Raw genomic sequence first — 27,265 nt, 5'->3', positions numbered from 1 at the left:
ACAGAGAAAGCATCGGAAAAAAAAAAAAGTGTGCAATAGAGCCAAAAAAGAAAGAGCCGTGCGCACGCCGGTAATCGAAACCGGGTCATTTCCTTGGAAGGGAAACATACTGCCTCTGTACTACGAGCGCATTGCTGACGTTGGGCAAAACGGTAATTGTCGCTTGACTATGGGCCACTCATACACAACACTGCATCAGATCGAGAGCAGATCCGCTGGAGTGTTTGCCAACAAAGAGAAAACGGATTGATATTTCCAAACAAACACAAAATTTGAACGAGGGTTTGTTTCTGTCGCCTTTTTTTTTTTTTTTTTGTTTTTCGAAGCAATCGTTCAGCTCAGAACCACTCTGCTTTTTTCCTTTTCCTTTTTTTTTTCTCCCAAGTCTCCGCTCGCTTTCTTTGACTTTGTCGCTTCGTTCATCATGCCAAAGCGCACTGCAGCAACGCTCGAGAGCTCGGACGCGGAGGTCGCCGCCGTGAAGGGCAAATCGACTTCCACGCGGTTCCAGGACATCTTTGGCAAGACTGCCGACACGGAGGCCGAGGACGCACTCGCCGAAGCGCAGTTTGACGACAGCGATGACAGCGACGTCAACGACGACGACGACGACGACGAGGGCGACGATGACGGCAGCGACGGCTCGTCCGTGTCCCTGGAAGACTCTGAGGCTGGCGAGACGGACAGCGACGACGAGCTCATTGACGACGCCGACCCCGACGAAGACGACCAAGAGGGCGAAGAAGACGATGGTGACGATGACGAAGACGAGGACGAGGACGACGACGACGACGACGACGACGACGACGAAGGGGACGGAAGCGATCCTGAAGCTGCTGGAGACACACGAGGCGTCCGCTCCATGGAGCGTCTGCAAGGTACTCACTTTCCCCCCGACGCGACCCACTCGCACACAAGTTGATGAGATTTGGGACGCGAGACTCGTCATGATTGCAGGCAATGGCTCAACGCAGGGCGGGCCTTTGGGCGAACGTGAGCTTTGAGAAGCAGTGGAGCGAGGAAGGCGTTTTCCACGTGGAAAGTGCGCTTGAGATTGCCAGGTCGTTTCCCCGTCACTCTCCCTCTCCCCCCACACCTGACTCGACTCGATCCGATCCACTCAACATTCGATGCAATGAGTGTGGAGAGGAAGTCTGCGAATGGATGTTGACGCGGGTGATGGCTGAATGGGGGTTTGTATTTTTTGTATTTGCTTCCTCGTTCAGCCGCTCGCAAACTGAACGCAAACATCCAAGCTCATCCTGGGAGTGACAGCGACACGGACTCGGACGATGACGACGAGTTGGTACGTCCGTTGAGATTCTGCACAATGTGGTTTGCTTGGTTTTTGCGAGTGGTTTGTGCTGATGTTGGTTTTTGTTTTCATCACCCTTCTTCTCCACAACCAACCCCGACTCACCTCGCAGCACTCCCGAAACACGCTCGGCAAAATCCCGCTGCATTGGTACGACGGCATGCCACACATTGGCTACGACTTGGATGGCCAGCGCATTACGCGACCTGCCACCAAGGACGAGCTGGATCAGTTCCTTGACACGATGGACAACCCGGATCACTGGCGCACGGTGAAGGACAAGAACACGGGCAAGGAGGTTGTCCTGACAGAGGACGAGGTCGAAATGATCCAACGCCTCCAGACGGGTGGTTATGCCAACCTGGACTACAACCCATACGAGGACACGATTGAATGGTTTACGAGCGTCAAGCAGATTCATCCCATCAACAACCGCCCTCCATCCAAGCGTGCGTTTGTGCGATCCACCTGGGAACACAAGCGTGTCATGAAGTTTGTGCGTGCCATTCGTGAAGGCCGCATCAAGGTGGAATCCAAGGACAAGCTCGGAACTTCGCGGCAAGAGCCCGAACACCGCGACTTTTACTTGCTCTGGAACGACGATGAGGCGAAAACCGACGCACCCAACTCGGTCCAAAACTCTCAACACATTGCCGCTCCCAAGATGCGTCTGCCCGGCCACGAAGAGTCCTACAACCCTCCTCCAGAATACTTGCCAACAAAGTGAGTGATTTTCCCTGGTTTGAGGGGGTGGGGTAGGGCGGGGTGTCAGTTGTCAGTTGTTGCCTTTCGTGATTCTTGACCGTCCCTGCAGGTCTCTAACATTGCTGTGTGTCTATGTGTGCATGTGTATGTGTGCGTGTGTCTTTTCTTTTGACTCCTTCCCTCTAGGACTGAGATTGAAGAGTGGAACAAGATGGACAAGGAGGATCGCCCTCTCAACTTTGTGCCTCAAAAGTTCAAGTCTCTGCGTCAAGTCCCCGCTTATTCCCGCTTTATCCAGGAGCGATTCGATCGCTGCTTGGATTTGTACTTGAGTGCGCGCGTCAAGAAGAACAGGATGAATGTCAACCCCGAATCGCTCATTCCGCAATTGCCGCGCCTGGACGATCTGCAGCCGTACCCAACCACGCTGGCCCTGGTCTTCGGCCCGGGCCACCACACTGGCAAGATCCGCAACATGTCTATCCATCCTTCTGGCCATTGGCTTGCAACGGGTGCGGACGATGGTCTTGTGTGCGTTTGGGAAGTTTCCACCGCACGGTGTCTCTTCACGTACAAGGCTGGCGATATTGTTTTGGGCGTTGCCTGGAACCCGAATCCCGCCATCCCACTCCTTGCTGTCGCGGCAGGCAAACGAGTGCTGCTCCTCAACGCCAATCTCGGTTCCAAGGAGGCTGTCGACCAGCTCGACGAGCTGCTCAAGGAGACGGCGCATGCCGCCGCCAACGAGTCTGCCGCCGCTGCAAAGCAAGCCGAAAGTGACGACGATGACGACGATGACGAAGGCTCCGGCCGTAGCCGACGGGAAAGCAAGAGTCCGAGCACCAACAGCAACAGCGCAGCCAATGCAAGCAATGCTGCCTCGTGGGAGCCTGCCACTGCTTCCGAAACCTTGGCTGGTGTGCGTGTTATTGTTCGCCTCAATTTCCCCGTGCGCCAAGTCACCTGGCACCACAAGGGCGACTACTTTGCCTCGCTCACTCCGGACGCGCCCACTGCCGCCGTCCTTATCCACCAGCTGTCCAAGCGCAAGTCCCAAAATCCCTTCCAAAAGTCCAAGGGTCTTGTTCAGCGCGTGCTCTTCCACCCAACACGGCCTTTCTTGTTTGTTGCGGTAAGCTGCTATGGCGTTTGTTTGTTTGCTTTTGTTTTGATGTGTTCTCGTTTTGGCGTCGTTTTCTCATTTTCCTTTGAAAACTCCATCTTTGATAAAAAAAAAAAAAAAAACAGACGCAACACTATGTCCGCGTTTACAATCTTCTCAAGCAGGAGCTTGCCAAGAAGCTCATTTCGGGTGTCAAGTGGATTTCCAGCATGGACGTTCATCCTGGCGGTGACAATCTAGTCATTGGCAGTTACGATCGCAAGCTCTGCTGGTTTGACATGGATCTCGTGTCTGAGGGCTCCTTGTTTTTTAGTGTTTTGTCGTTTTCGCTCAGCGCAATGCCTCTTTCCCGCCCCCCCTCTTCTCGTACTAGGTATCACCGCATGGCGCTTCGCTCTGTCGCATTCCACAAGCGTTTCCCACTGCTTGCGTCTTGCAGCGACGATGGTTCTACCCATATTTTCCACGGCATGGTGTACAACGACTTGCTGAAGAACCCTCTGATTGTTCCTGTCAAAAAGCTTACTGGCCACACGACTGTCGACGATCTATGTATGTTGTCGCAGTTATTTATGATTTTTTTTTCGTTGTGATGATGTTTCGTTTTTTTTTTCTGACTTTTTTTTTTCCGGACTTTCTTTTGTTTGTGCAGCGGTTCTTGATGTCCAGTTCCACCCCATCCAGCCATGGCTTTTCTCCGCTGGCGCCGACGGCACTGTGCGCATGTATGTCTGAGCATGTTTTGAACGTGGCGAGGATTTTGTAGTTTCATTTGATCAAAACAAAACTTCAATCATCAACGTTGGATTTCTGTGCCTGGTTGGTACTGTTTGGTTGATTCCAACATTTAGTGCAATTCCACTAGTGGCATGAGATGGGAGGGGGGGGGGGAAAAGAAGGGGAACTCTCAGAGAAACAACAGAACCACAACTAGTGAGTGGCCGTTGCGTGTCGATCAAACAAACACTCTCCAGCACTCCCTGGCCTCTCTAATGCGCACCCGGTGATTGACGTGATCAACGGAAGGCTTCTTAATCTTCGAATGAAACCTGAAAGTGGCCAGTTGTAGACGCTGATGCTGCAATTCGTTTTATATTGCACCAGTACCTGGCATACCACGGTTTCTATTTCACCACATACCACTGGTTCCGGAACAACAAAGGTACAACGGACATGCAGGCCAAAGAGTATAGCCGGGGACAGACACGCACAAGTCCACAAACACGCAACATCAACATTCAAGCAAGAGGATCCTTTCCACCATCGAAGGCAGGGTGAACCTTGACTTGACGCGATGGAATGTCAAAATGAAGAGACTCGAGGAGCTGTTTCAAACTGCCTATTTCTCTTTGTTCTGTCGCTTGAAGGTAAGCGTATGTGAGATCCTCTTGCGCATCCAGCCGCTGCAACGCAGGAACTTGGAATGACATTGCGCGTAACAACTCGGCACACAATGCGCGAAGGGTCGGAGCAGGAGGGTAGGACATGACGCCAACGGTCAGAAACTCAAACAAAGCATCGGCCAGCGGCTGTCGAGACGACGACGAAATCCGGCTCAAACCGCCGTTCTGGAGCAACAGTGCGGCGCGCACTGCTTCCCACAGCATGAATTGGATTGATTCCCTTGTCGTTGCCGTTAGCAGCTTTTCAGGGAGTTCCACCAACTCCGCGAGGCAGACATCGATCTGCTTTGCCCGATCAACGCGGGACCGTGCTGGATCGACAGCGTTCAAGCCTGCAACCGTTGAAGTGGCAAAACACAACGGGTCCGACTCCCAGTGGTTGTCGCCATCTGTGGGATCATCGACCCCAAAGGGTTTATTGCACATCTCGGGCAAAGAAGGTGCCTGCGAATAGGTTGCGGCCCCAGCGGGTGCGTTGGGTGAGGCGGAGCTGGGGTTGGTGGAAGGGTTGGGCTGTTTGGCGAGTTCCAGCAACCCTTGTAGACTTTCGAGACGAACGTCTTCAGTTCGATCGGTGGACATTGCTGCGTTGGAAATGAAATGAAATGGGGGTGGGAGAAGAGAGAAGAAGGCGCGAAAACGGACTGAGACTTGGTTGTCCAAAACCAGACCCCACTCTTCGGCTGTGTGTTGAATAGACCAAATAGCACTCACGTGTGAATTTTGAATGACGTTTATTGGAGAGTGGAAAAGCCTCGATGGCACAAGTTTGCAGTCCTCACCTTCGAATGTGAACTACCGTCTGTTCCCCCTTGATGCGCATCTCCTCAATGAGACACTTGCACACCAGTTTGCAATCCTCACCTTTGAATGTGAACGTCCGTCTGTTCCTCCTTTTCGTGGTTTTTGAGCATGAAAGGATTACCCTGCCTCGTAGAGGAGGTGCGCATCACGAAGAGCACATCCTGCAACGAATGCCCAGTTTCAAAGGCTCAATTGGCAAAGGTTGAGTTGAGTCTGGGTGATTCCTAGCGCACGAGCCACCCTGATACGTCGCGAGCGCGAGGTGACTGTGTAGTCGTTCTCAGGATCATTCTCGTCCTCGCTTTCTTCGTCCACCTCGCCATAGAACTTCAACAATGCCTGCGACTTGTCCTTGTTCCAAGTGTTGGCAATGCGCCCACGACCGCCCTCGGGCTGCTCGACGGCAAGCCGTTCATTGCCGGCAACCAATAGCGATTCCACGGTTGGGGGAATGGTGACAGGCATCTTGACGTAGCCTGGCTTCTCGTCGCTAGCTTCAGCGGAATTGATCGTCGATCTGAGCTTCGGCTTAATGTCGACCGTGATCGTCCCGTCAGGCAATTGGCCTTCCTTGTTGGGTACGAGACGAATCGGTTCAGCTCGTCCGAGCTGCGAGTTTGCATGCAGACACATTCTAGTGTGATCAAACCAGGTGAGCATCCAAGCACATTGTTTTTTGTTTTTTGGTTTTGTTGTTTTAGTTTTGGCTCACCCCAAAAAATCGCCTCAGAAAAAACCCAAAACAAACAAACAAACAAAAAATAACAAATAAATAATCTCGGCTCCCAAAAACAGCAACCCCCGCCACCCCTCTCAATCCACCACCTCTCGCCGGCTCGTCGCCTTGCTCTGATACCTCCTGCCTCGCTTTTTGTGTCTCGTTGCAGTCGCTTTTCTCAGACAACGGCTCTTCTCTCAGGCAACGGTCGTTTGAACTCGTACATGCATTTGAATTTGAAACGGTTTCGTGCATTTCTTACAAGCGCTCAAGCTTATTGTCGATGGCGCCGATGCGCTTGTCAATACTCTTCTCCAAGATGCCGATGCGCTCGTCAATACTCTTCTCCAAGGTGCCGATGCGCTGGTCAAGCAGCGCGGTGATTTGCGTGATGATTGCTTCCGTGAAGGCTTCCATGGTTGGTTTCTGAAACCAGAAAAAAAAAAAAAAAAAAAGACTGCGCCTCCCAATTTGGATGCCTTCAGACTCAGAAAAAAAAAAAAAAGAATTAGGCGCGGTTTGGATCAGAGACTCAGACTCATTCAACTGAAATGGATAGGCGCGGTTTGGATCAGAGATCGTTCCACGAAGATACGAGTAATGGGGTTGATGATGAGAGTAATAATAGGGAAACAAGAGACTTCACTGAAAGAGGGTGCTTCTGATTGTGAACACAAGGGCCCTCGCGACCGACAGAGGCTTCCAACGTGTTTCCATCGCCCTGCAGTTCTACTATTATAGTCCCAACTCGACTACGTAAATTGTGTTCTTTCCAATGATTTAGGTGACAGGAAGGAGATGACCGGGGGGGGGGCTGGAGTCGTTTTCAGGCGAACATCGTTCTGGACTCGATTGACTCCGTTTCTTCTTGTTAACACCCCGAAAGAAGGGGGAGGGGAGGTGAAGGAATTTGACAACCAATTTCATGACATGACCTTGAACAAACGGCGCTCCTTGCCCAAAAACAACAAAGAAAAGTCAGTTCAGTCAGTTTCAGTTTTTGAAGGAGATGCGCCTGTTTGGAAAGCCAAAGCCTGCAGCGCCAGTGCCGCGCGACGCCATCCAGCACCTGCGCGAGACCATCGAGACACTCGAGAAGCGAGAAAAGTTCCTCGAGAAGAAGATGGAAGCCGAGCTCGAGACTGCCAAGCGACTCGTCTCCAAGAACAAGAAGGGTGCGTACGGCAGCGATTTGGCACTCGATTTTCAACTCCTATTGGCCGTTGGGCCAAACAACCTGTGCTTGAAATGAGTGAGAGTGTGCATGGCGACGGAGGTTGGACAGACCGAGCTGGGAAGTGCAATTGCACAGCGAAAGAAGGCACAAAAAAAAAAAAAAAAAAAAAAAAAAAAAGAGCATTGCTGCGACCGACGACCGTGCGCCTGCTTCAGAAGCACCAAAGCTCGTTCTGTTCTGTTGTGTGTCACGCACCATTCTATTTTGCAGCGGCGTTCACACAGACACGACGGGAGAGTGGGCGAAAAGCGCCTTGCCTTCTTGGCTGTCTGCCACTCGTTTTCGTTCGTTCCGAGTGACGTTTTCGAGGTCCAGTCGCTGAGGGCGCCTGCTTGGCTTCATTGATGCGCCTCACTCGTCCGACGGTTTGTCCATTCACATTCCAAAGGAACCAGCAGCAAAGCAGAATGAATGAAGCGACGAACGAACGAACGACCGTCCTTCAAAAAAAAAAAAAAAAAAAAAAAAAAAAAAAGCTTAAAATCGAGAACGAATCGAACGTCATCAAAAGCTGCCTTTTCATCCAACAAAAAGGTCGAAAAGTGCTCAAAGTGCATGCAACATGTGCGATTTGAGATTGAGACGCTCGTTGTGAGATGATAATCATTTTGAGAGGGAGTGGGGACGGCGGGGCATTGAGGAAGAGAGTTCGGGTTTGCTGAAATGTCGTTCTGCTGCTGGCTGTCATTGAAGTTCGGCTCACTCGTCGTTCTCGTTGCCCTTTGGTGTGTTTCGATTGTGACAACAGGCGCAATGCTCGCTCTCAAGCGCAAGAAACTGTACGAAGCGCAGATCGAAAAGCTCACTGGCGCACGAATGACGCTCGAGACACAAGTCCTCACCATCGAGGGCTCGACTGTCAACCTGCAAGCCTTCAACGCAATGGCTCAAGGCGCTGCCAGCATGCGTGCCATCCACGGACAAATGTATGCGAGTCCTCTGCCCTCGCTTTGTGTTGGCGTTGACCATCAAAAAGGGGCCTTTTTTGAAATGATTGTTTGTGTTTCTGTGACACACGCTCGCTCACCCTTGCGCACTCGGTCTTCCTTTTTTTTTTCTTGTTCAGGAACATTGATCGCGTGGATGCTATTATGGACGATGTCCGCGAGCAGATGGACCTGGCGTCGGAGGTTGCCGGTGTCATTTCCGAGCCATTGGGGAATAACGACATTGATGAGGTACAAATTTCTGTCCTGTCGATGCCAACAACGTGACTGTATCATCAGTCGATCTCACGTGAGAAACGCTTGCGTGCGAAAAAAACACTCTGTTGTAGGATGAACTTAACGCTCAACTCGAGGAACTCGAACAAGAGGAGCTGGATGCCAAGCTGCTTGACGTGCAAAACGTGCCGACGACTTCCTTGCCGAATGTACCAACAACAGAGCTGCCAACCCCCGCCGCAGCAGGTATGTTGTTGTTTGATAGGCAATAGGATTTGCTTTCTCCCTTGCTAATCATTTTTCATTTGTGTTTTTTCGGAACAGCACCGTCAAAACAAAAAGCATCCCGGGTGCGAGACGAGGACGAGGACGAGCTCGAGCAACTGCGACAAGCAATGGCCAATTAACAAGGCTGTTGTTTGACTGAGAAAATTGTGTCTTGTTTCTGTCGGGTCGCTTCTACGTGTAACAAAAAGCCAAATTTTTGGTTCAATTATTGGTTGGCTTGGCGTTCAACTCGGTTGGTTTTTGGTGTTCTTAGTTGCGAACAGGCCAGTTGTGGTTTATAAAGAAAAAAATTGTACAATGAGGAAAACACGACCCAACAACGAATAAAAGAGCATCACTACGCGATGCTGGTCAATGAAGCACTTGTCGCTCCAGCAGGCGGCTCGACCGCGGCTTCCACCGAGATGATGCAGGAATAGCCTTGCTGAACGACGACGGTGGCAGGTTCGCCCGCGGCTGCGCTCGACGCAGGGGCCACGCCAACGAGCCCAGGGGAAGGCGTGACTGGAACTTGCAGCGCGGTGCCAGCGCCCTGTGTCGTGGTCGACACCACAGCCGCAGGAGTGGCAGGCTCGTTGGCTGCCGCACCAGACTTGGGAACGACCGCGTTGTAGGAGACACGCAAGCGGTGCATATCGTACAGACCGGGCTGCAAGCAACACATTTCCAAAGGCTGTTCTGCACGCTGGCGTGGCAGCAGCGTAGTGCGACGCTGGACGACACCAGTCCATTGGTAGCGTGAAGTAGAAGGGACACTGTGTGAAGCGAAACGAAAAAACAAAACAAAAAACAAAATAAGTTGCGGAAGCTTCTCAATGAATCGCTGCACTCCATTTTTCTTTCTTGTGAGCGACACTCACTTTAAAGTGCCATGGAGCACAACTGGGGGCAGCAGCTCCACCACAACTTCAAAAGCGGTTGTGTGGGAGCGATTGAACAGCACCAGTGTTCCTTGCACATGGCACAGACTGCTCATGGGAGAAACAAGACAAAGTCGGGTGAGTTGCAACGTAAAATCACCAAGACACACACACACACACACAAAAAAAAAAAAGAAAAAAAAAGGAACAAAAACATACCGCCAAGCCGAAAACAAATGAGATCGCTCGTCTGCAAACTGCAGTGCATATTGGATGGGCTGCGACGACAGGGCGGACACGGTCGCGAAGGGCAAGCTGAGGCTACTGGCGTCGTTGTTGGCCAACACGGGCAGATTGCCGGTACTCAGCGTTTGCTGCGCGGCGGCGGATTCGGAAGTCAGGAAGCTGCCCGACGAGAAAGCGCCAGAGTTGGAGCGCGAGTGGCCAATGGCGTGGTGCTGCCCAGGCGCGATGGCGGAGGCGGGGCTGACACTGCCAGAGGGCGAGCGCGTGTTCATGTCAAGGCTGGCGAACGACAAGGACGATCCAGCACCAAAAGCAGCATTGGAGGTAGGAAGGGAGAGAACAGGCGCAGGCAGGGCCATGTCCACTTGGAAGGCGTGGAGCTGGCCTTGGGCAATGCGCTGAACGCCGCGCCAGAACAGGACAACTCCCAAGCGATCGCTGCCCATCATGGACAGTGCGGCGAACTGTGGGACTGGAGCAGGTGTGGCTGGGCCGGGAGTGGCAGGTGCGGGCGAAGACGACGACGGTGTAATGAATGGCACGAGCCCGGACGACGTCGGGACGCCCATGGACGGCGAGGCACCCAGGAGGCTGGCAACAAGTGCGGCCTCCACCTCTTTGGCTTGCACCTGCGCCGAGCAAAGCATAAAGTTCAGCGCCGGCGCCGTACGCGGATCAATATTGCCCGCAGGCCCCGTCGAGCCGAACGGACAGGTCGAAAAGCAAAGTGGGAAGGGCTGCGGAGCGACGCTGGGACCGCTCGGAGTAGAAGGGGATTGCGTCACGCCAAACATGAGTTTTGGCACTGCCAAGCTGCTGGAGGCAGCAGAGGACGTGGGTGCCTCAACAGGGAAGCGTTGAGCCAGATCACGAACCTCTGCCGGCGCGATTTCGGTTGCGCGGAAGTAGATTGACACAACCTCACGCGGTGCCAGCTTCAATGCTGATGAACCCGTCAACGCCACGGCGGCAGCGCTGTCCTTGTCGGCAGCCGATCTGCGAGCGAGGGGCACCAGACTCCAGTTGCCAGAAACGGCTGAAACTTGCTCGACGGAAAACTCGTGCGTGGTGTGCATGTTTTCAACTTCAAGCGCAACAATCTGCTCATTCACCTGCGAGGTGGCCGGGCGGCAGGAGGCAGAAACACGCAGCGCCGGCATGACAGACAATCCCAAGCAAAATCGCTGCAGGCGATACCCCATGCCTGCGGACTTGGTCGCGGTGGAAGACGACACACTGCGGTCCGCTTCATAGTAGAAGAGCATGCTGAACAGGTGATCGCCAAGCTCGTCGCCGCGGACAAAGACTGGGACGACCAACGAGGATCCCGGCAGCAACGTGCCGCCCTTGTTGTTGGTGGCGTTCCCGAGCGGGATGGTTTGGAGCGTGACGTCCGAGAATGCATCCAGCGAAATGGGAGCCACCGTCTTGCCAGCCGAGTCGGCAAAGTTCTGTTGTGGTGCCAATGACGCTCCACCGTGCAGCACCGACCAGTTGAGGCGCGTCCGCTCTTCGGGAGCGGCGGGAATAACGTCATACGGAGAGAGCGCCGTGACATGCGATGCAACGGATGAGGCGTCTTCTGCCGCATTCGACGCGGTGCCAAACGAGATGAAGGCCGGGTGCGAAAGCTTGACGCGCAAGTTGCGCATCGCAAAGTTGCCGGTATTTGCCACTTCGAGCGTGGCGCGAACAACTTCGCCATTGTACACGGACTCTGGCACGCCAGTGAACTTGACCAGCAGTTTGGGCATAGGACCGGTGACTTCGAGCGTCAGGCGATTGTCGCCGGCATAAATCTGGTCGAGTTTGTGCTTTTTCGTCGAGTTCAACCGCTTGCCGCGCAGAACAAAGTCACGTCGCCCCTTGATGTTTGCTCCCACGCCCAGCGTGTAGACCAGGCCACGGACGCGAATAAAGCCCTCTGTAAGAGGTGTCACAAGCAGTCGAATCGTGCGACGCTCGCCGCCAGCGAGCTCAATCTTTTCAATCACCTCAGTCGCAAAGGCGTTGGCAGCGTTGGACGCCTGCTGAGCCAGCTGATCAGCAAGACATGGCCGGTTGGTCAGCTGGTTTGCAACTCGCTCGCGCGTTCGCTGGGCATCGGCTGAAATCTCAGTCTCCAGCGTGGGCGCAGTAGTGGAGAACAAGCACCTCAAACTGACGCGGTGGAGTTGTAATGGGAGTTGGAGTGGGTTGTACACCTCAATGTCAATCTTGACGGGTTCTGTAGAATTTTCAAGAAACGCAAAAACAACACACCCATGTCCACACAAACGAAGCGAGTGAGCAACACAGAGACGGCTCAGCGTTCCAAAAACAACAACCCCCCCCCAAAAAAAAAAAACGCCATGGTACTGACCTCCGACAACACACACAGTCCGCGGGCGAATGTCGGAACGAGCAGCAGCTGCCGCCATGGCTGCCATCGCGTTGGGCATGACGCTTGCAGCTGAAGACGATGCGCCCACTTGCTGGGTTGATGCAATCAGGTTCTTCTCCATCTCGACCCACTCTTCTCGGGTGAGCTTTGATTTGAGCTGCGTGGATGTTTCATCCAGCACAACCTTGATTCGAGAGCTGTTGAGATGAGGCACAGGCAGCGTTGGGAGGACGTCACTGCCATCGTCGAGCTTGCTCGAGTAGTTCTTGTAAATGGTCAGAAACTCTTTCAAATAGTTCAGCTTTTGCTGAATCGGGGTGTCTCCGCTGCTAATCAAGTCAAAGAACGAAACCAAGGCCTCTTCCAGCAAGCCCAGTTGGTTGGACTGTCTGCCCAGAGTGGTTTGCGTGTGATCGTCCGCAGCGCTCCACGCGCGGTTGCCAAAGATCTTGAAAGCACTCGTGTAGCAACGCAGCGCGTGTTGTCGCTGGTGAGTTCATCGAAAGGGAGCAACAGGAGTAGAGTTAGATGAAATACCTTCACGAAACAAAACAAAACAAAACGAAAAAAAAAAGCCACCAATACCCCCCCCACACACACACAACCACGCAAAGCGCCTGTCGCATCACATCCTCTCACCTGTTGACACTTGGAAAAGCGATGGCCGGCAAGAATCAAGTGGAAGGAATATTTGCGGAACATGACAGGATTGAGTCGCAAGAAGCAGTGACCAGCCTGCTCGAGAAGCAAAGCACTTCGCAAGTCGGAATCCTGCAATAGCACAATCAAAGAAACATGACAGCAAGGAAACAGTTAGAACACTTGGCAAATTGAAGGAAGACGACAATCCACCAACAAACGCACGCAGTCCACCTCTCACCTCTCCAGTCATTCGAATAAAGGCGGATGCAGCCTCGCGGAAAAGCCCTTTCGCTTTGAACACTTCGGTTGCGAGCATGGTGGTGCGTGCAGCAAACGTGGGCCATTTGCACCGCGTGAGATAAATGGTGGTGGCCGACTCAAAGTAGTGGTCGTAATCCTTTTTGTGGGCCTCGGACATAAAGTACGACAGGCCCGTCATTTCTTGCGCACCGGCATAGTACTTGAACGCCTTGTCGTTGCTAAAGTCCTTCTTGATGGTATGGAAGGACGTCGCGGCAAAATCATAGTCTTGCAGCATGAAGGCGAGGTCGGCAGCGCGGCGCAGCAAAATCTCGTTCGGGACACCGACCAACGACTGTTGCAACGCGGTAATGTTTGCACCTCCAATGACTGCAGCCGGAGCACCGGGGGCTCGACCGACTGCGGGAGACGCAGCCGTTCCGCGAGGGGCGTTCACGGGACTGGTGCCAGGCTTGTTTTGCGCTTGCGAGCTCGAATCATTGCCACTGCCAAACCAACGCTTTGCGGCCGTCACCACCGACTTGCGAATGCCGCTCTTGCTGGCATTGATGGTGTCGTTGATTGTCTGCACCACGCGCTCCATGTGCGGAATGGAGAACTTGAGAGCGACCTCGACGGCAAAGTTGCGCAGATTGACGACATCGTCCACGGACAGGTAGTATCCACGCTGGCCCCCAGGGAAGAAGCTCGCAGGAGGGACGGAATAAGGGCCAGACGAAGCGAGTGTGTTGGCCATGGTTGACGCGGGCGAGCCTGTTGCGGCGTGGCCTGCTGCACCCACGGCACCTCCCATGGAGGGATGGATGGGGCTGCCGGCACCACCAACAGAGAGACGGACGACGGGGTGGCCCGACAAATTGCCGTCATTGGCCATGCTGGTCAGCGGATCGGAGAATGTCGGCGGCGAGGTGGTGGTGGACAAGCCCGAGACCGAAGAAACCGACGATGGGGTTGGTGACACTGACGACGAAGTGGTGGTCGTTGAGGACGAGGATGCCTGCGTCGAGTTGAGGTCGATGGAGGTTCGCGATGGCGAGTCGGAACCAGCGTTGAGCGAAAGCATCGAGTTGCTGAGAGAGGCCGGGATGGACGACAGCAGTCCCGATGCACCAGCGGCACCGCTGGGCGTGACTGCTTCAAACATGAGCCCTGACCAGACGTCCTGGACTGGCGACAAATCCTGGCGCTTGTTTGCGGGTGCGCTGGCAACGTCAAGCGGCGAAATCATTGTTCGCGTGTTCATGGGCATAAAGTACACATTGGATGGGCCATACATGGCGCGCAGCGAGGTGAGCACGGCCTCCGGGTCACAGTTCTGAGCAAGCTCGGCGTCGTGAACGAGCAAGCAGACGCGAGGAATGTTAATGTCCAGCATGTTGCTCTGGAAGGCTGCCGGCGGGTGCAAAGGGTCGAAAGCAGCACGAGCAGCAGTGACGGGATCTAGTGCAATTGTCGACACGGCCACGACACAGGCGACGGGGTGGTAGATGTATTCATGGGCGGACGGGCGCAAGAGTCGCACAACCGCATCCCGATACGCCTCAAACCACGGCGTCAACGGCCGGCTCTCGCTCTCAGCAAGCACGCGAGCGACATCCTCGCGCGAAGTGATGCTTGCAGAGGGAGGCACGATCGCATCCAATGCAGTTCGCTGGAGCGGGATGGCGAGGGCGCTGTCATCACCCGCACCAGCACCAGCACCAGCACCAGCACCAGCACTCGTTCCAGTCGCCGCTGCAGGTCCTGATGCTGCAGATGCAGCCGCCTGATGCTGGTACACTGAATGAGCACGCACCGTGACGTCTGTCAGCACCCTGTTCATGATGGCTGCCGTGACTGGCTCGAGGTCTGCCGGCTCTACAAAGTGGAACGGCATGTCCTGCAATGGTCTGCGCGCGTTGTTGGCTCCCGCTGCGCCTCCCGCCGAGCCCTGCTGGTGCGACTGCTGCGCCGCCTGCTGCGACTGGGACGGCGCCATCGTTCTTGCAAGGTCTGTGGGGGGGGGTTTCAATGAAGACGGCGGGGCGGGGGCAGGAAAAGGGCCAAAAGTGAGTGTCGTTGGCTGGGCTTTGGTTGCTCTCGCTCATTCACGCTTGCCCCATCGTCACCCAAAACAACCCACAATGCAAATGAGCATCAGCAGTAGTGCGTTTTCCCCCAAGGTGTTGATGAAAAGTGACACACCAGCGCTCAATGGAGATAGAGAGAGAGAGAGAGAGAGAGATCTCGTCTTGGTGCACTCTCAGCAAACTCGAATCTCGCTCTTCCAGTGCCATTTGGGAATCGTGAGGGTTGTGTGTGTGAGAGTGAGAGAGAGAGAGTGTGTGTGTGCGTGTGGCTCACCGGCGGCAGGGACGTTGGCAAAGGGACGCAGCGCATCGACGAGCGTCAAGCCATTGCGTCGGAAGACCTGCTGGCAGTCGTCCGAAGCGCACACGAGCACGCGCGGGCCCAACGCGTACCGGATGAACTCGTGCGGCGACTGCGACATGCGCGCCATGGCTTGCGAGAGGAAAAGAGAAGGAAAGAGAAGGAAAGAGAGAAGGAAAGAGACGAGGTGAAGTGGAAGAAAAGACTGCCGCTGCAATTTGGCTCCAATAGAGCAGTGTCAATGGCAATCCAAGCTCAGCAACACGGGCCAGCGTTGTTTTTGAAGTCCTAGGAAGCAAACCGGGGGGAGGGCAGGGAGTTGGGGGGAGGGCAAGGGAGGGATCTCTCATCTGATCAGCTGTGTGAGTTTTTGAAATTCGTGTTCCACTGGATTATGATCGATCACCACCCACCCACCTGCGCGCTCGGTGTTGCAGTCTGATCTGGCTCACTGTTTCTTCTCTTCAGTTTCTCAGACCAAGCTCAGATCGAGACCAAGATCAGCATCCAAAAGTTCGTTCACTCCTAATTTTCAATCTGTCAAAATCTTTGAACCAGCTTTTTTTTTTTTTTTCTCTTGTTCTTCTGTGTTTTTAATCGCTGACCTTTCCCTTCATCCACGATGGCATCTGCTGACTCCAAGTCTGACGCATCGTCGTCGCTGCCAAAGCTCGAATCCAAGCTCGTCATCAATCCCGCAACCGAACTCGTCTTCAATGGTAACAGAAAGCGACAACCAACCAACAAAACAACAACGAACAAAAAAAAAAAAAAAAAAAAAAAAAAACGAAAAAAATCACAATGGAAAACTCAATGGAAAAGTCGAAAAAACAACAAGATTTTTTTTTTTTTTTTTTTTTGCTCCGTTCTCTATCGTTTCAGTGCCACATCAGTGCCACCGCAAGCACTTTTTCCATTCCTCTGGTTTTTCTCTGTTGCTGCAGCCACTGAACCAACAGCGACGATTGCGTGCTTGGCTGCTTTGCTATCGCATCAGAGCAAGTGTGGAGCTGTGACAGAGGAAGGGGAGAGGGGAAAGTGAGAGAGATGCAGAAGCGAGGTGCGTCTTTCGCCACTTGACCTCCTTCTCTCTGGCCTCGCAGTCCGCTTCGCTCAAACCACACCCTTGTTGACTAGCGTGCGTGCTGTTGTCTTCCATCATCAAACCCTCCGTTGGTCTGCTGCTGGCTTGGCACCATGGCCTCCTTTTTTTTTTTTTTTTTTTTTTTTTTTTTTTTTTTTTCTGGTGTGCCACTTTTCGCTTTCTCTCCTCGCTTGCGTTCACCAGTGTCCGGCTCGTTCTCTCTGCCACTCTCATCCCCGTTTCCTTTTACTCTAACATCGGTTCATCCCGACACCGAGTCACCAGCAGCAGCAGCAGCAGCAGCAGCTCTATGAAGAGGGTCATCAAATCGTCAGCGTCGGCTTTTTTTTTTCTTTTAATTTTATTTTACGATTATCTCGCTTTTTGTGCGCGCTTTTTTTTTTTTTTTTTTTTTTTTGTTCTTTGTTGGGATGCGTCTTTGATCAACGTCAACACGGATGAAGGCTCAAGTAGCAGAGGATTTAGTATCAGTACGCGATGCAAACTGGTTTGACAGTTGGAAGTCTGTCCAAACAAGCAAACCATCAAACAAAACCAAAAAAAAAAAAAAAAAAAAAAAAACCTGCGATCTCGGCAGTCAGGACAACGAACAGAACAGAATAGAACGAGAACGAACTGTGCAACGCGAGAGAGGACCAACAGCAGACCCCGACTCTCAATGCTGATGCTTTCGATAACCAAACGAAAACCCCCCCCCCCCACACGCTTGCCTGTGATCTGGACGAACAACGCGCGCGACCTCAAAACTGACCTCGATTGGAACATTTGCGCAGGCTCCAAAGATCACACTGTCACTAGCATGCTCGCGCTGTCCAACCCGCTGAACGAGCCCATCCACTTCAAAATCAAGACCACCAACCCCAAGCGCTACTCGGTCCGTCCCAACGCTGGCGTTGTCCCGCCTCAGTCCACTGTGGAAGTTGCTGGTATGGAAATGATTGTGGTCTTCCTTTTGTTTGTGTGGTTGTCGGTGTCTGATGGGCTCATCGCCTTCATCCTGCGCCGAGACAGTGTCACTCCAAGCCCTGAAGGAGCCCATCGAAGAAAAGTTCAAGGACAAGTTCCAAGTGCAAAGCATTGTTGGCAATTCTGGCGGCGACACTATGGTAAAGCTCGACACACGCTCGCCACACGCGCGCACACACACACACACTTTCCTCGCCTTCTTCCACTCACGCTGCATGCAAAACCATTGTCAATTCACGCCAACAGTGGGAAAAGAAAGAGCTGATTGCCGAAAACCGACTCAAAGTTTCGCTGACCGCCCCATCAGCCGCCGGTCAGACCTCTTCTACGCCCGCCGCAGCAGAGCACGTATCCACCGCGAGCCCGAGCAGCGTCGCACACGCGCCAGTTTCAGCAGCGGCCTCCCAACAAGCTGCTCCTGCCGCCACAGCAGTTGCGCCTCGACGAGTCGCTCCAGCTGCCACATCTCCCGCACAGCCCGCTTCAGCCGTTTCTGCGCCTGCGGTTGTCGCCCCTGCCGTTGCTGCACCTGCTGCAACGATTGTGCAGCCTGCTCGCCCCGCTCCGACTGTTGCTTCCGACGACAGTGCTCAACGCGAAATCGCAACCCTTAAGTCCGCTTTGGCAGCCGTTCATGCCGATCTTGTAAGGATGACGCTGCAGCTCATTGTCCAATGTTTTCACCGACGTACCAAAGTTCTCATCGCCTCCCCTCCCGTTATTTTTTCATTTTTTTTGTTCGATCAGTCCGAGGCAAAACGAGCAGCCTCAGCTCAGTCAGGCTCGCTCAAGCAAAAGTCTGCACAACCGCAACAACTGCCGCTGCTAGTCGCCTTGGTGTTGGGCCTGCTTCTTGGAATCATTGTTGCGCGCATGTTCAAGTGAGCGGTTTTTTTTCTTTCTTTTTTTGATATTTCGGTCGTTGGTGTGTCCTGTTTAAGTCCTTTTTTGTGTGTGCGTTCCTTCCTTTTCCATTGTCGGGATTTGCGAGAAACTCGTGAGACACAGTGCCTACCCCTCCACCTCCCCATCCTTGCTACGAACCCTCCCGCCCCTTACATATTGCGTTTGTGATTTAATTTTTCCCTTTTGAAATTAAAAAACCAATCGAAAAACAATCAATCACACAAACAAACAATCAAACAAACAATCAAATAACCCCGTTCGTTATTCATTGCCATTTCTTTGAAGAGGCTCCATTCGAACTGCGAATCCAATCATACACTAGCTCGGCCATCTGCTCAGACCCGCCTTCCAGGACGAAGGCATGCTTGAGTTGACGCTCGCAAAGGATGGCACGGGCGGCAGGAAAGGTCTCGCGCGTTCGATCAAAATGCGACAACGGCACCCAGCCGTCCGTGCGGCCATAATAGAACACGAGCTTGTCCAGGTTGGCTTGGATGACACGCGAGTCCCAATCGCCAATCTCTTCAAACTCGTGCGCTGCCATGTACAGCACGTTTGAGATGGTTGACCGGCAAATCAGGTTGCGAACCGCATGCAAAATCTCCACCTCTTCGCCATGGCCCATAAACATGCGCACGAGCGTCTGGCGGATGGCAGAGTGCACGAAAATGTCCACCAAGCCTACAATATGCGCCAGCACGGGACGAATCTTGGTGAGGGGACCGATGCGGGCCGCATTCGGCGTCTTGCCAATGTACTGGATGGTCGGGAAGAGCAAGGTGGTGAGCGAGACGCGCGTCCGCTCTTGCGCACTCAGCCGCTGCAAAACCTTGAGGCAAATGTGCGCGCCGACAGAGTGACCCATGAGCACCAACTGCACGTTGTCCGGTTCGGAATTGGACTTGTCCAAGTTGTTGACACCGCCGTTGCGCAGCAATGCGCGAACAAAGTCCACCTTGTGTGCAATTTGCTCCTCCAAACTGAACAAACGGCCATTGTTCGCCGAGGCAATACTGTGGCCGGCATGCGAAATCGCCACGACATCCACAGAGTGCTCAGAAGCAGTCCACAAATGGCGCATGTACGGCAAGTAGAATTCGGCGACACCTGGATTGCCCGGAATCATGACGGCGATCGTTTTGCTATGCTGCTTGCGACTCGATGCAGCTCTGCTGGATGGTTTCTGGGCAGTCGTAGTAGCCGCAGCAGCAGTGGCTGTCGTAATAGCTGAAGACAAGTCTGCGGCCGCAAAATGGAGCACTTCCGTCTCAACGCCGCCCAGCGACATGAGCAAGCGCGAGTAGTCTCGTGGAATAGGACGCTTGTGGCCATCCACACAATCGCCCTGGTGGGTGCGATCGCCATGGGCACACAGATCATGATGGCGCGCGTGCTCCACCTCACGAACGCGGAGCGCGGCGGCTGCAGCGGCGGTCGGGATCGCATCGCCCTCGCCCTCGTCGCCGCTGGAGAGGGCATCAACGAACGCCGAGCGATGCCTGGTTGCAGAAGCAGGTCGACGGGCAGGAACGGAGGCGGCGTGCCCGACAGACCACCGCACCAGACGAACGACCAACCAACTCATGGCGGTGACAGCAAGCACCAGCGCCAGCTCGAACTGCATGCAGCACTGAACAAATGGGGGAAGAGAACTGGCAATGGCAACACTCTCAACCAAAAATCATACATAGCGAATTTGTTGTAATGGTAAACAAAATGTGGGGAGATTGCACAGACAAACAAAAATAAAAGATCGATCCTTAAGAAGAGGCTGCTTTAGCGGCGTCCTGCGCGGGCACGACCAGCCTCTGCACCCTTCTTGGCAGACTTGATCAGGCCCTCAAAGCGACCGGACTCGCCACCCGACTTGCGAGCGAGGCGGGGATTAAGCGCACGATGATCCAACTTGACGTACGAGAAAGGATCCGGCATGCCGTGCTTCTTCATATCACCCTCCGCACGCTAACCAAGCACAAGAAAGCAAGTGAGTATTGGAAGAAAAAACACGCACCCCCATCGAACGAAGCACGCTATTGCACATTCTCGCAGAGTAATTTTTGTTGAAAGGAAATCGTACCTTCGAGCGGAACGCTTTGCCACTCTCGTCACGCGAGCGCTTTTGCTCGCCGCCCTTGTCGGACTTGCCACGGTGGCCCCATGGCTTTTGAGAGCGACGCTCGCCAGCATCGTCATCGTCGTCGCGACGTCGCTTTCCGCGACCTGCAACGCTGCCAGAGGACTTGCCAGATTTGGCGCTCATCGCAGACTTGCCACTGCGGGCCATGCTCATTCCTGACTTGCCAGTCTTGCCAGTCTTGCCCGTCTTGCCAGTGGCAGACGTGCGATACGACTTTCGCGACTTGCCGTCGCCAATGTCCATGGCATCGTCGTCGTCCTCGTCCTCGTCTTCGTCATCAGAGTTCATCTCGCCATCAATGGAGCCGTCTTCCAGACCATCGTCATCGTCGTCGCCGTCCGAGCCGTCAGAGTCGTCGCCAATGATGAGGCGACCGTCCTTGGCGGTCTTGAAGGCATTGTCGTCAATCTTCTTGGGCTTTGGTTTGGTTGCTGTTGCAAAAGAAAGGATTGTACCGAGACCGTCAGATCAAACCACGCAGATCAAACCACGCAGATCAACCACACGCACACAAAGCTTCCAACACAATCGATTTCTGTTCTTTGTTTTGTCGAAACCTACATGAAATGCTCTGGAAAGCAGACGAGCTCATCAAATCGAGAGGATCTCCGTCAGCCAACTCGCGAATGAAGGCTGGGGTGGTGTGACGAGCATCGTCGAAAATGCTGCGCTCGCCCTTGAGCGACTTGCCACCCTTGCTCTTGCGGCCATCGTCGTCGTCATTCTCGTCGTCAGTATCGCTTTCGGAGCCATACATGGCCTCCTCATAGCTGACACCATGTTGCTGCTGCGCCTTGGACTCGAGCTATCCATTCAACGTTGCAAAAATAACGAAACAAAATAAAAGAACCAGATTAGCTTTCTCCTGGAGCATTCATTGGCTCGAAAGGGCATGCGCTGGGGGCAACATCTTACGAATTCCTGTCGCTTCTTGTCCTTGTCACGCTTGCTTCGGTCGTTCGCCTTGCGAATGTGAATAATAAGGCGTTGGTGCTCCGACGGAACAAAGTTCAGGATGTAGTTGTAGTCAAACTTGCGCAAGAGACGCTCAAAGATGACGCGAACCTTTGTCTTGAAGTGGTTGCGAGAATCCTCCGACCACAGCAACAGGCCGTTGATCTACACAAGCAGCAAACCAGAGGAGAGGTGGGAGGGCAGAAAGGGAAAAGTGAATAAAAAAACCCAAGGCGACACACACACACGATCGACAAAGTGACAATGCTCTCTGATCAAAACAAAAACGTACCAAAGCTTGGATGTGTTGGGCAAGCTCTTCGGGGGCAAAGATGGCCAAGCAGACCTTGACAAAGCCGAGCGCGGCCTTCACCACCTCGCGAGCGCGAGATTGCAACATGTCAATGACAGTGTCGAACAGGGAGTGAAGGGAATCGTGTGGGACATCCACTGTTGTTGATGTTGTTGTAGTTGTTGTTGGCAAGGCAGAACACAAGTTTGCGACGTGAGATACGAGTCTATGCTCACGACGAAAAACAAAACCACATCAACAAAGGATGACAATCTCTTACGCTTGAACTCATAAACCACGCGGGACAGCGCGAGAAGCGTGGCGGAAAGCATGTGCGGAGTTTCACCACCAAGACCAGCCACGATCATTTGCAAGTACTCGCCAATGGAGGCAACAGCTATCAAGACACACGCAGTTTTTGTCAGCGAACCAGCCTGCATCCCGGTGCAAAATACCAGTCATGCTTGAACAAGCAACTCACCCGAATGGCCATCGGCAACGGTGAGCGTTGCACCTTCTTCGCCGAGTCGCTTGATTGCCTCGCCGATTGTGGCAAGAAGGGCAAAAGCAGCATGACGAACCTTCTCGCTCACTTCCTTGGTTGCAAGGATGACTTCACCCACAACTGCTGGAATCAACGAGACGTTAGCGGGCTCGAGACGCTCAATGATGGCGCCCAAGCATTTCAATCGATGCTAAATGGCAAACGACATTCCCCGGCAGAAATGTGAGCAACCACACGAGCAGCATTCAGCAACAACAACAACAGCAGCAATAACAACAGCAGTGAACTGGAAGCCACATCGACTCACCTTCTTGGCAGAGACAGATGAGGCAGCCAAGGCGTCCGACATGAGATCCATCAAATCTTGGACGTGATTGGTCACAAACTCGTCGTGCACAGGCGTGGAGGCGCTGCACATGGCGAGAATGCACTTGTACGTCTTCTTTTGCACCGCATTGTCCGTGTCGTGCAGCAGGGGCTTCAGCACACGGTAGAGCAGGTCGAGGCTCGAGGCATCCAGACGAATAACCATGGTCAAGGCCAAATCCATCATTGCATGACGCTCGTTGGAGGACGCGAGGGCAGAGTTTGACTCATCCATCGACGCGCCGTTCGCCTTTCCACTGTTGACATCCGCGTTCAACAACGTGCGCATGACGCTCTTAAAGAAAGCATTCAGGACCTGCGTGAAGATGAAGACAACCGATTAGATACCACAAGGAGCAAAAAAAAAAAAAGTAAGCGTTTGAACAAAAAAAAACCCCCCCAACGGTCTGAAATAGCTTCCACAAAACAACAACAACAACAACAACAACAACAACAACAACAACAACAACAACAACAACAACCACAAGAACAACATTAAACATACCGCCTGGTCGCTGATGGTCACAAAGGCCGACACAGTGTCAAGGAGCTGGGCATGCTGGATGGCAGGAGCAGTGCCATAGACATTGTACAGCTTGGTGAAGAATGGCTTGGCAAAGCGAGAAATGACATCGAGCGAAGCACGGGCGGCGTCAGGGCTAAGAGGAAGCTCGCGAGACAAGGGCATCGACGAGGGTTGCACGGCAGGGCTTTCGACATCGTCCTCTCCTGCAGCGTCAGCCACCAGTTGAGCGGTGGCGGTCAATTGCTCGTACTGGTCGACAACTTGCTTGTTGGTGTTGATGAGCGTCATCAGCGCGTTGCACACGGGCACGCGCAGCTCCAACTCGTTGGCAATCACGGCGCCGAGGACTTCGGCCAAGCGGGGGAAGGCGGCGGGAATATCGGTGGGCAGAGTGCAGAAGCCGGGGAGCAAGTCCCAAACTTGGCTGCAAAGCGTGTCGTACGTCTTGGCTTGGTGTTCGTTGGTGACGGTCGAAGCCATTTGGCGGAATCGCTCAGCCATCGGAAGGAAGGCGGTGATAAAGTAGGCAAGCTCCGTGTTGCGAATGTTGGTCTTGAACATGGGGAGGAACCAGCTGCGCGGGAACTCGGCCATCGGGGCGTCGAGGCTGATGCCAAGCGGAACAATGTTCAGGAAACGGCGAGGACCCATCGCCTGCACGGCCTTACCGGCGCAGGCAATGAGGGCTTCGCGGTACGGCATGCGACCTTGCGGCGCATACATGGCAACGATGGTGGTCAGAAGACGGCCCAGAATGCCGCTCGAGCGTGGTCCGAGCGCAATGAACAGCTCGCCGACGGCAGGGAAAACATACGTCCAAGCGCCGTTCAAGTTGTGTTGCAAGGTCTTCTCCACCTCAGCAACAATCTGGTGAATAGGGTTGTCGCCATCCTCGGGATCTGCCACTGCCGATTCAATCATGTTGTCTGCAAGTGGGATGCACTTGCTCAACACCTCCTGTGGTATTCAGAAACATCGTCAGGGAATGTGAGTTTTGAGATCATTCGTTGAAAGCACAGACAAGACTGGACCGTTGTGCTTGAGCCCACCCCCTACCTCCAAACTGGCGGCAACAGCGATAATCAAGTCACGGCGCTCGCTGCGAAGGCTGCCGACAAGCATGCAGACATATTGGGGAAGCAGGGCCATGCAAACCTCGGCATCCAAACGACCGAGGGCGATAATGCCCTGCGCGACGAGCTTGATCCAAGCAATAAACGGCTGAATGTCCGTGACATCAGGACGGTACTCGTACAGCGACTGAGGAAATGAATGTGTTTGAGAGTGCGAGTGAAAATTCGGAGCGAGTGAGTCATCGGTGAAGCAGACTTCAAACGAACGACAAGAAAAAAAAAAACAGGAAAAAAACCTACCTGGACAAGCTGGGCAGTAACGGTCGCCGAAAGCTGTTCAAGACGACCCTCGCCACTGGCAATGAGGGTGTCTTGGATGATTTCGCAGGCCAGAGTGGTCACAAACTCTTGACGCAGCTGCAGAAGCCGAAGCAGAACAACAATGATGCTCGAAGTCTGCTCGGGAGTAAAGAGGCGCATGATACGCTTGACCAAAGCAAGCAGGTGCAGCACTGCAATTGTGTCGTTCTTGCGCGTCGAGCCGAGCACGCTCTCCAAGAATGCGGTGGTGCGCGGCAGAGCGGGATGAGACTCGGCTTCGAGAGGAGCCTGCTCAAGCACGCTCGCAACGGCATCTTGTGCAACCTTACGCGGCTGTGTGAAAGAAAAGGCATTCACACAAGGGGGGGGGGCGCGTGATGAGCTCACTTGCGTTGTCCATTTCAACCACCACGATTTAACCAAAACAAGGCAAAAAGAACAATTGGACTGTGTCGCTTACCTTGGCGCGAGGATCTGTGCTCAGCGTCAACAGCTGGTTGAAGAGGACATCTGCTTCCTTGGTGCTCCAGGCAAGAGCCTCCTGGGCTTGCAGGAAGAGCTGCACGCAGGTGCTGAGGTGACGAGTGGCGGCAGTGTTGACCGAGTGCACCTCGAGCGCTTGTGCGAGAAGCGCTGCAAGGCTAACAAACTTCTTTTGGAGCAAGCGCGCGTCCACCTGGGGGAAGGTGAGCGAGAGCAAGTGCGCGACGGCGGCAACAGACGAGTGCGCCTCGGTGCACTCGAGCTGCTCCTGGTCGTCCAGCTCGGCAGCACCACGAGCCTGTGCAGCTGCCATCAGAGTGGCGACGGTGTTGGTGTCGCGCTCGATCAGGTTGAGGAAGCTCGCGCAGTAGGCGGCAGCGTTGCGCGAGGCCTCAGTGAGCGAGTCGTCGGCCACGACAATCTCGTGCACGGCCTCGAGGGCGGCGCACACACGTCGATCGTGGTCGTTGGCACTGGACATGTTGCGGCGAACGCCAGAGAAGATTTCCATCATGCTGATCGGGATGCTGGGGTCGTATCCAGCAGTGTACGCTTCAAGACCATGTGGCACAGCGCCATCGCCCTGCACTGTCACTCCGCCCATATCGACCTCATCGTCGTCCATGTTTTTGTTGCTGGAAGCGCGGCCATTGCGCACGGAAGCAGCGCGGCGTGAGGCGGCAGCACCAAAGACCGATCCAGCAGTGGACCGAGCCACATGGCGACCACCGGCGGCGGCTCCAGCGCCAGCGGCACCAGCACCAAACGCGTCTGCCGGCAGCTGCCCGTACGCAACCCCGGCGGATGCTGCTGCTGCTGCCGAGCCAGGCTGGACGGCGGCCAGGGACTGCTGGAAGGGCAGCGTGCCTGGGGCGCCGTACTTTGGCGGACGCCGCGTGGCCCCGCCAGCGACCGAACCGCCGGCGACCGACTTGGCGCCGGGGCCGCCGCGACCAGAGCGCACGGAGGGTGCTGCTGCGGCTGCGGGGACGACGGCGGTCATCATGGCCATGGGCGCTGCTGCGGCGTGCTCCTGGTTTTCGACCTGAGCGTTGTAAGCGGCGAGGCGATCTGCAGTGAGCTGGCGGGACTTTGACGGGACGCCCGTGCGCGCGGCGTGGACGGCCGATTGCAGCGCGGCAATCTCGGGCGTGCGCACGGCAGCCGACATGCTGATCTGCATTGGCGGCGCGGCGAGGCCCATGCGCGCCTGCTGAGCCGCTTGGCGGTGCGTTGACGTTGCCGGGTTGCTCGTGCTCGACTGCCCCTTTGCCCATCGGTCGTGCTGTCGACTCGGTGCGTCTGACTGCTTTGCGCCGTGGTTGTACTTGCTCGAGACGACGCGGCGCTGGGTCATCTTTGCTGAAAAGGGGGAAGAAGGGGGGAAAGAGAAAAGGAAAGGGAAAGGGTGGAAGGAATAGAAAGGTGGACTGGCTGAGAAAGCTTGAAGCAGAAGCAGCTCAGATCGAGAATTACTGCACTGCGAGGGGGCTTCGAGACTGGAGTGATTGTCGTGGCGGGTTGCAGGATAGACAGGCGTTTCAACCGAAAAAAAAAAAAAAAAAAAAAAAAAAAAAAAAAAAACACGCTCGGTCGTCTCACTCTTCGAGGCTTCGGTGGTGCCTACAATACACGAGTATCTGATATTGAATGAAATGGACGGATTGAGCGACCAGTCATTTTGCCTCTTTCTTTGTGAGTTGATTTCGTTTGCATTGAGCGAGTTGGCGAATTCGTGTATTTTTGTGATTGTGGGGGCTTTTCCTTCTGCGCTTCTTGGAGAGGTGTACATGTATCCCAATGGAAGAGATGTACAAAGTATCAGTCGTCCCAACAGCGCGGAGGAAGAAGAAGAAGGAGGAGGGTCGGGTCTGGAATTACAAAGGGAGAGCAAGGGCTGTCGATGGTGCAGTTCACCCGATGAATGGATTGCGTCTCGAGATTGAGCATTGCTGCTTGACGCTGGAATGGCAGTCTGCGCAATGGCAGCCAGCGCACAGAGAGCGAGAGACAGAGAACGAGTCGGCGAAAACTGCGAGCGAGCGAACGAGTGACTGCGCTCTCTCTCTCTCTCTCTTCGTTGCATGGACAACTCTCTCTCTCTCTCTCCCTC

At 54.1% G+C, this 27,265-nt stretch overlaps 8 protein-coding genes across 8 annotated transcripts; 3 read left to right on the top strand and 5 right to left on the bottom strand.

Annotated features, from left to right (window-relative positions):
* Nucleotides 1-361: 361 nt before the first annotated feature.
* CAOG_03800 (Bop1-prov protein) lies at nt 362-3,878 on the top strand (the record flags this gene model as incomplete). The annotated part of the gene is made up of 7 exons (XM_004363471.2): nt 362-878; nt 1,227-1,306; nt 1,428-2,038; nt 2,207-3,152; nt 3,269-3,423; nt 3,517-3,695; nt 3,796-3,878. Exons 1-7 carry the CDS (start codon nt 425-427, stop codon nt 3,876-3,878), a joined length of 2,508 nt encoding a protein of 835 aa, XP_004363528.2. The 5' UTR covers nt 362-424.
* Nucleotides 3,879-4,381: 503 nt separating this feature from the next.
* Nucleotides 4,382-5,128, bottom strand: CAOG_03799 (hypothetical protein; the record flags this gene model as incomplete). The annotated part of the gene is made up of 1 exon (XM_004363470.2): nt 4,382-5,128. One exon carries the CDS (start codon nt 5,126-5,128, stop codon nt 4,382-4,384), a length of 747 nt encoding a protein of 248 aa, XP_004363527.2.
* A 135-nt stretch (nt 5,129-5,263) lies between these two features.
* Nucleotides 5,264-6,495, bottom strand: CAOG_03798 (hypothetical protein). The gene is made up of 2 exons (XM_004363469.2): nt 6,331-6,495; nt 5,264-5,984 (listed from the first exon to the last, which is right to left on the bottom strand). Exons 1-2 carry the CDS (start codon nt 6,483-6,485, stop codon nt 5,531-5,533), a joined length of 609 nt encoding a protein of 202 aa, XP_004363526.1. The 5' UTR covers nt 6,486-6,495; the 3' UTR covers nt 5,264-5,530.
* Nucleotides 6,496-7,049: 554 nt separating this feature from the next.
* Nucleotides 7,050-9,111, top strand: CAOG_03797 (hypothetical protein). Its single transcript, XM_004363468.2, has 5 exons — nt 7,050-7,243; nt 8,054-8,231; nt 8,372-8,483; nt 8,582-8,714; nt 8,793-9,111. The coding sequence occupies exons 1-5, from the start codon at nt 7,078-7,080 to the stop codon at nt 8,873-8,875; spliced, it is 672 nt and encodes a 223-aa protein (XP_004363525.1). The 5' UTR covers nt 7,050-7,077; the 3' UTR covers nt 8,876-9,111.
* Nucleotides 8,990-15,712, bottom strand: CAOG_03796 (hypothetical protein). The gene is made up of 7 exons (XM_004363467.2): nt 15,492-15,712; nt 13,126-15,140; nt 12,885-13,016; nt 12,225-12,732; nt 9,836-12,089; nt 9,617-9,724; nt 8,990-9,511 (listed from the first exon to the last, which is right to left on the bottom strand). The coding sequence occupies exons 1-7, from the start codon at nt 15,646-15,648 to the stop codon at nt 9,094-9,096; spliced, it is 5,592 nt and encodes a 1,863-aa protein (XP_004363524.1). The 5' UTR covers nt 15,649-15,712; the 3' UTR covers nt 8,990-9,093.
* A 338-nt stretch (nt 15,713-16,050) lies between these two features.
* CAOG_03795 (hypothetical protein) lies at nt 16,051-18,707 on the top strand. Its single transcript, XM_004363466.2, has 5 exons — nt 16,051-16,237; nt 17,397-17,549; nt 17,635-17,729; nt 17,836-18,234; nt 18,337-18,707. The coding sequence occupies exons 1-5, from the start codon at nt 16,141-16,143 to the stop codon at nt 18,472-18,474; spliced, it is 882 nt and encodes a 293-aa protein (XP_004363523.2). The 5' UTR covers nt 16,051-16,140; the 3' UTR covers nt 18,475-18,707.
* CAOG_03794 (hypothetical protein) lies at nt 18,673-20,138 on the bottom strand. The gene has a single exon (XM_004363465.2). The coding sequence runs from the start codon at nt 20,117-20,119 to the stop codon at nt 18,761-18,763; it is 1,359 nt and encodes a 452-aa protein (XP_004363522.1). The 5' UTR covers nt 20,120-20,138; the 3' UTR covers nt 18,673-18,760.
* A 41-nt stretch (nt 20,139-20,179) lies between these two features.
* On the bottom strand, nt 20,180-26,571 carry CAOG_03793 (hypothetical protein). Its single transcript, XM_004363464.2, has 12 exons — nt 25,130-26,571; nt 24,649-25,002; nt 24,332-24,535; nt 23,255-24,232; nt 22,691-23,065; nt 22,360-22,573; nt 22,159-22,275; nt 21,879-22,036; nt 21,548-21,751; nt 21,194-21,437; nt 20,573-21,063; nt 20,180-20,457 (listed from the first exon to the last, which is right to left on the bottom strand). The coding sequence occupies exons 1-12, from the start codon at nt 26,507-26,509 to the stop codon at nt 20,272-20,274; spliced, it is 4,905 nt and encodes a 1,634-aa protein (XP_004363521.2). The 5' UTR covers nt 26,510-26,571; the 3' UTR covers nt 20,180-20,271.
* Between the last annotated feature and the right edge of the window lie 694 nt (nt 26,572-27,265).

Source organism: Capsaspora owczarzaki (assembly GCF_000151315.2).
Source record: "Capsaspora owczarzaki ATCC 30864 unplaced genomic scaffold supercont2.5, whole genome shotgun sequence".
In the NCBI taxonomy this organism is placed as follows: domain Eukaryota; class Filasterea; order Ministeriida; family Capsasporidae; genus Capsaspora; species Capsaspora owczarzaki.
This window is presented reverse-complemented; position numbering and strand designations above follow the sequence as displayed.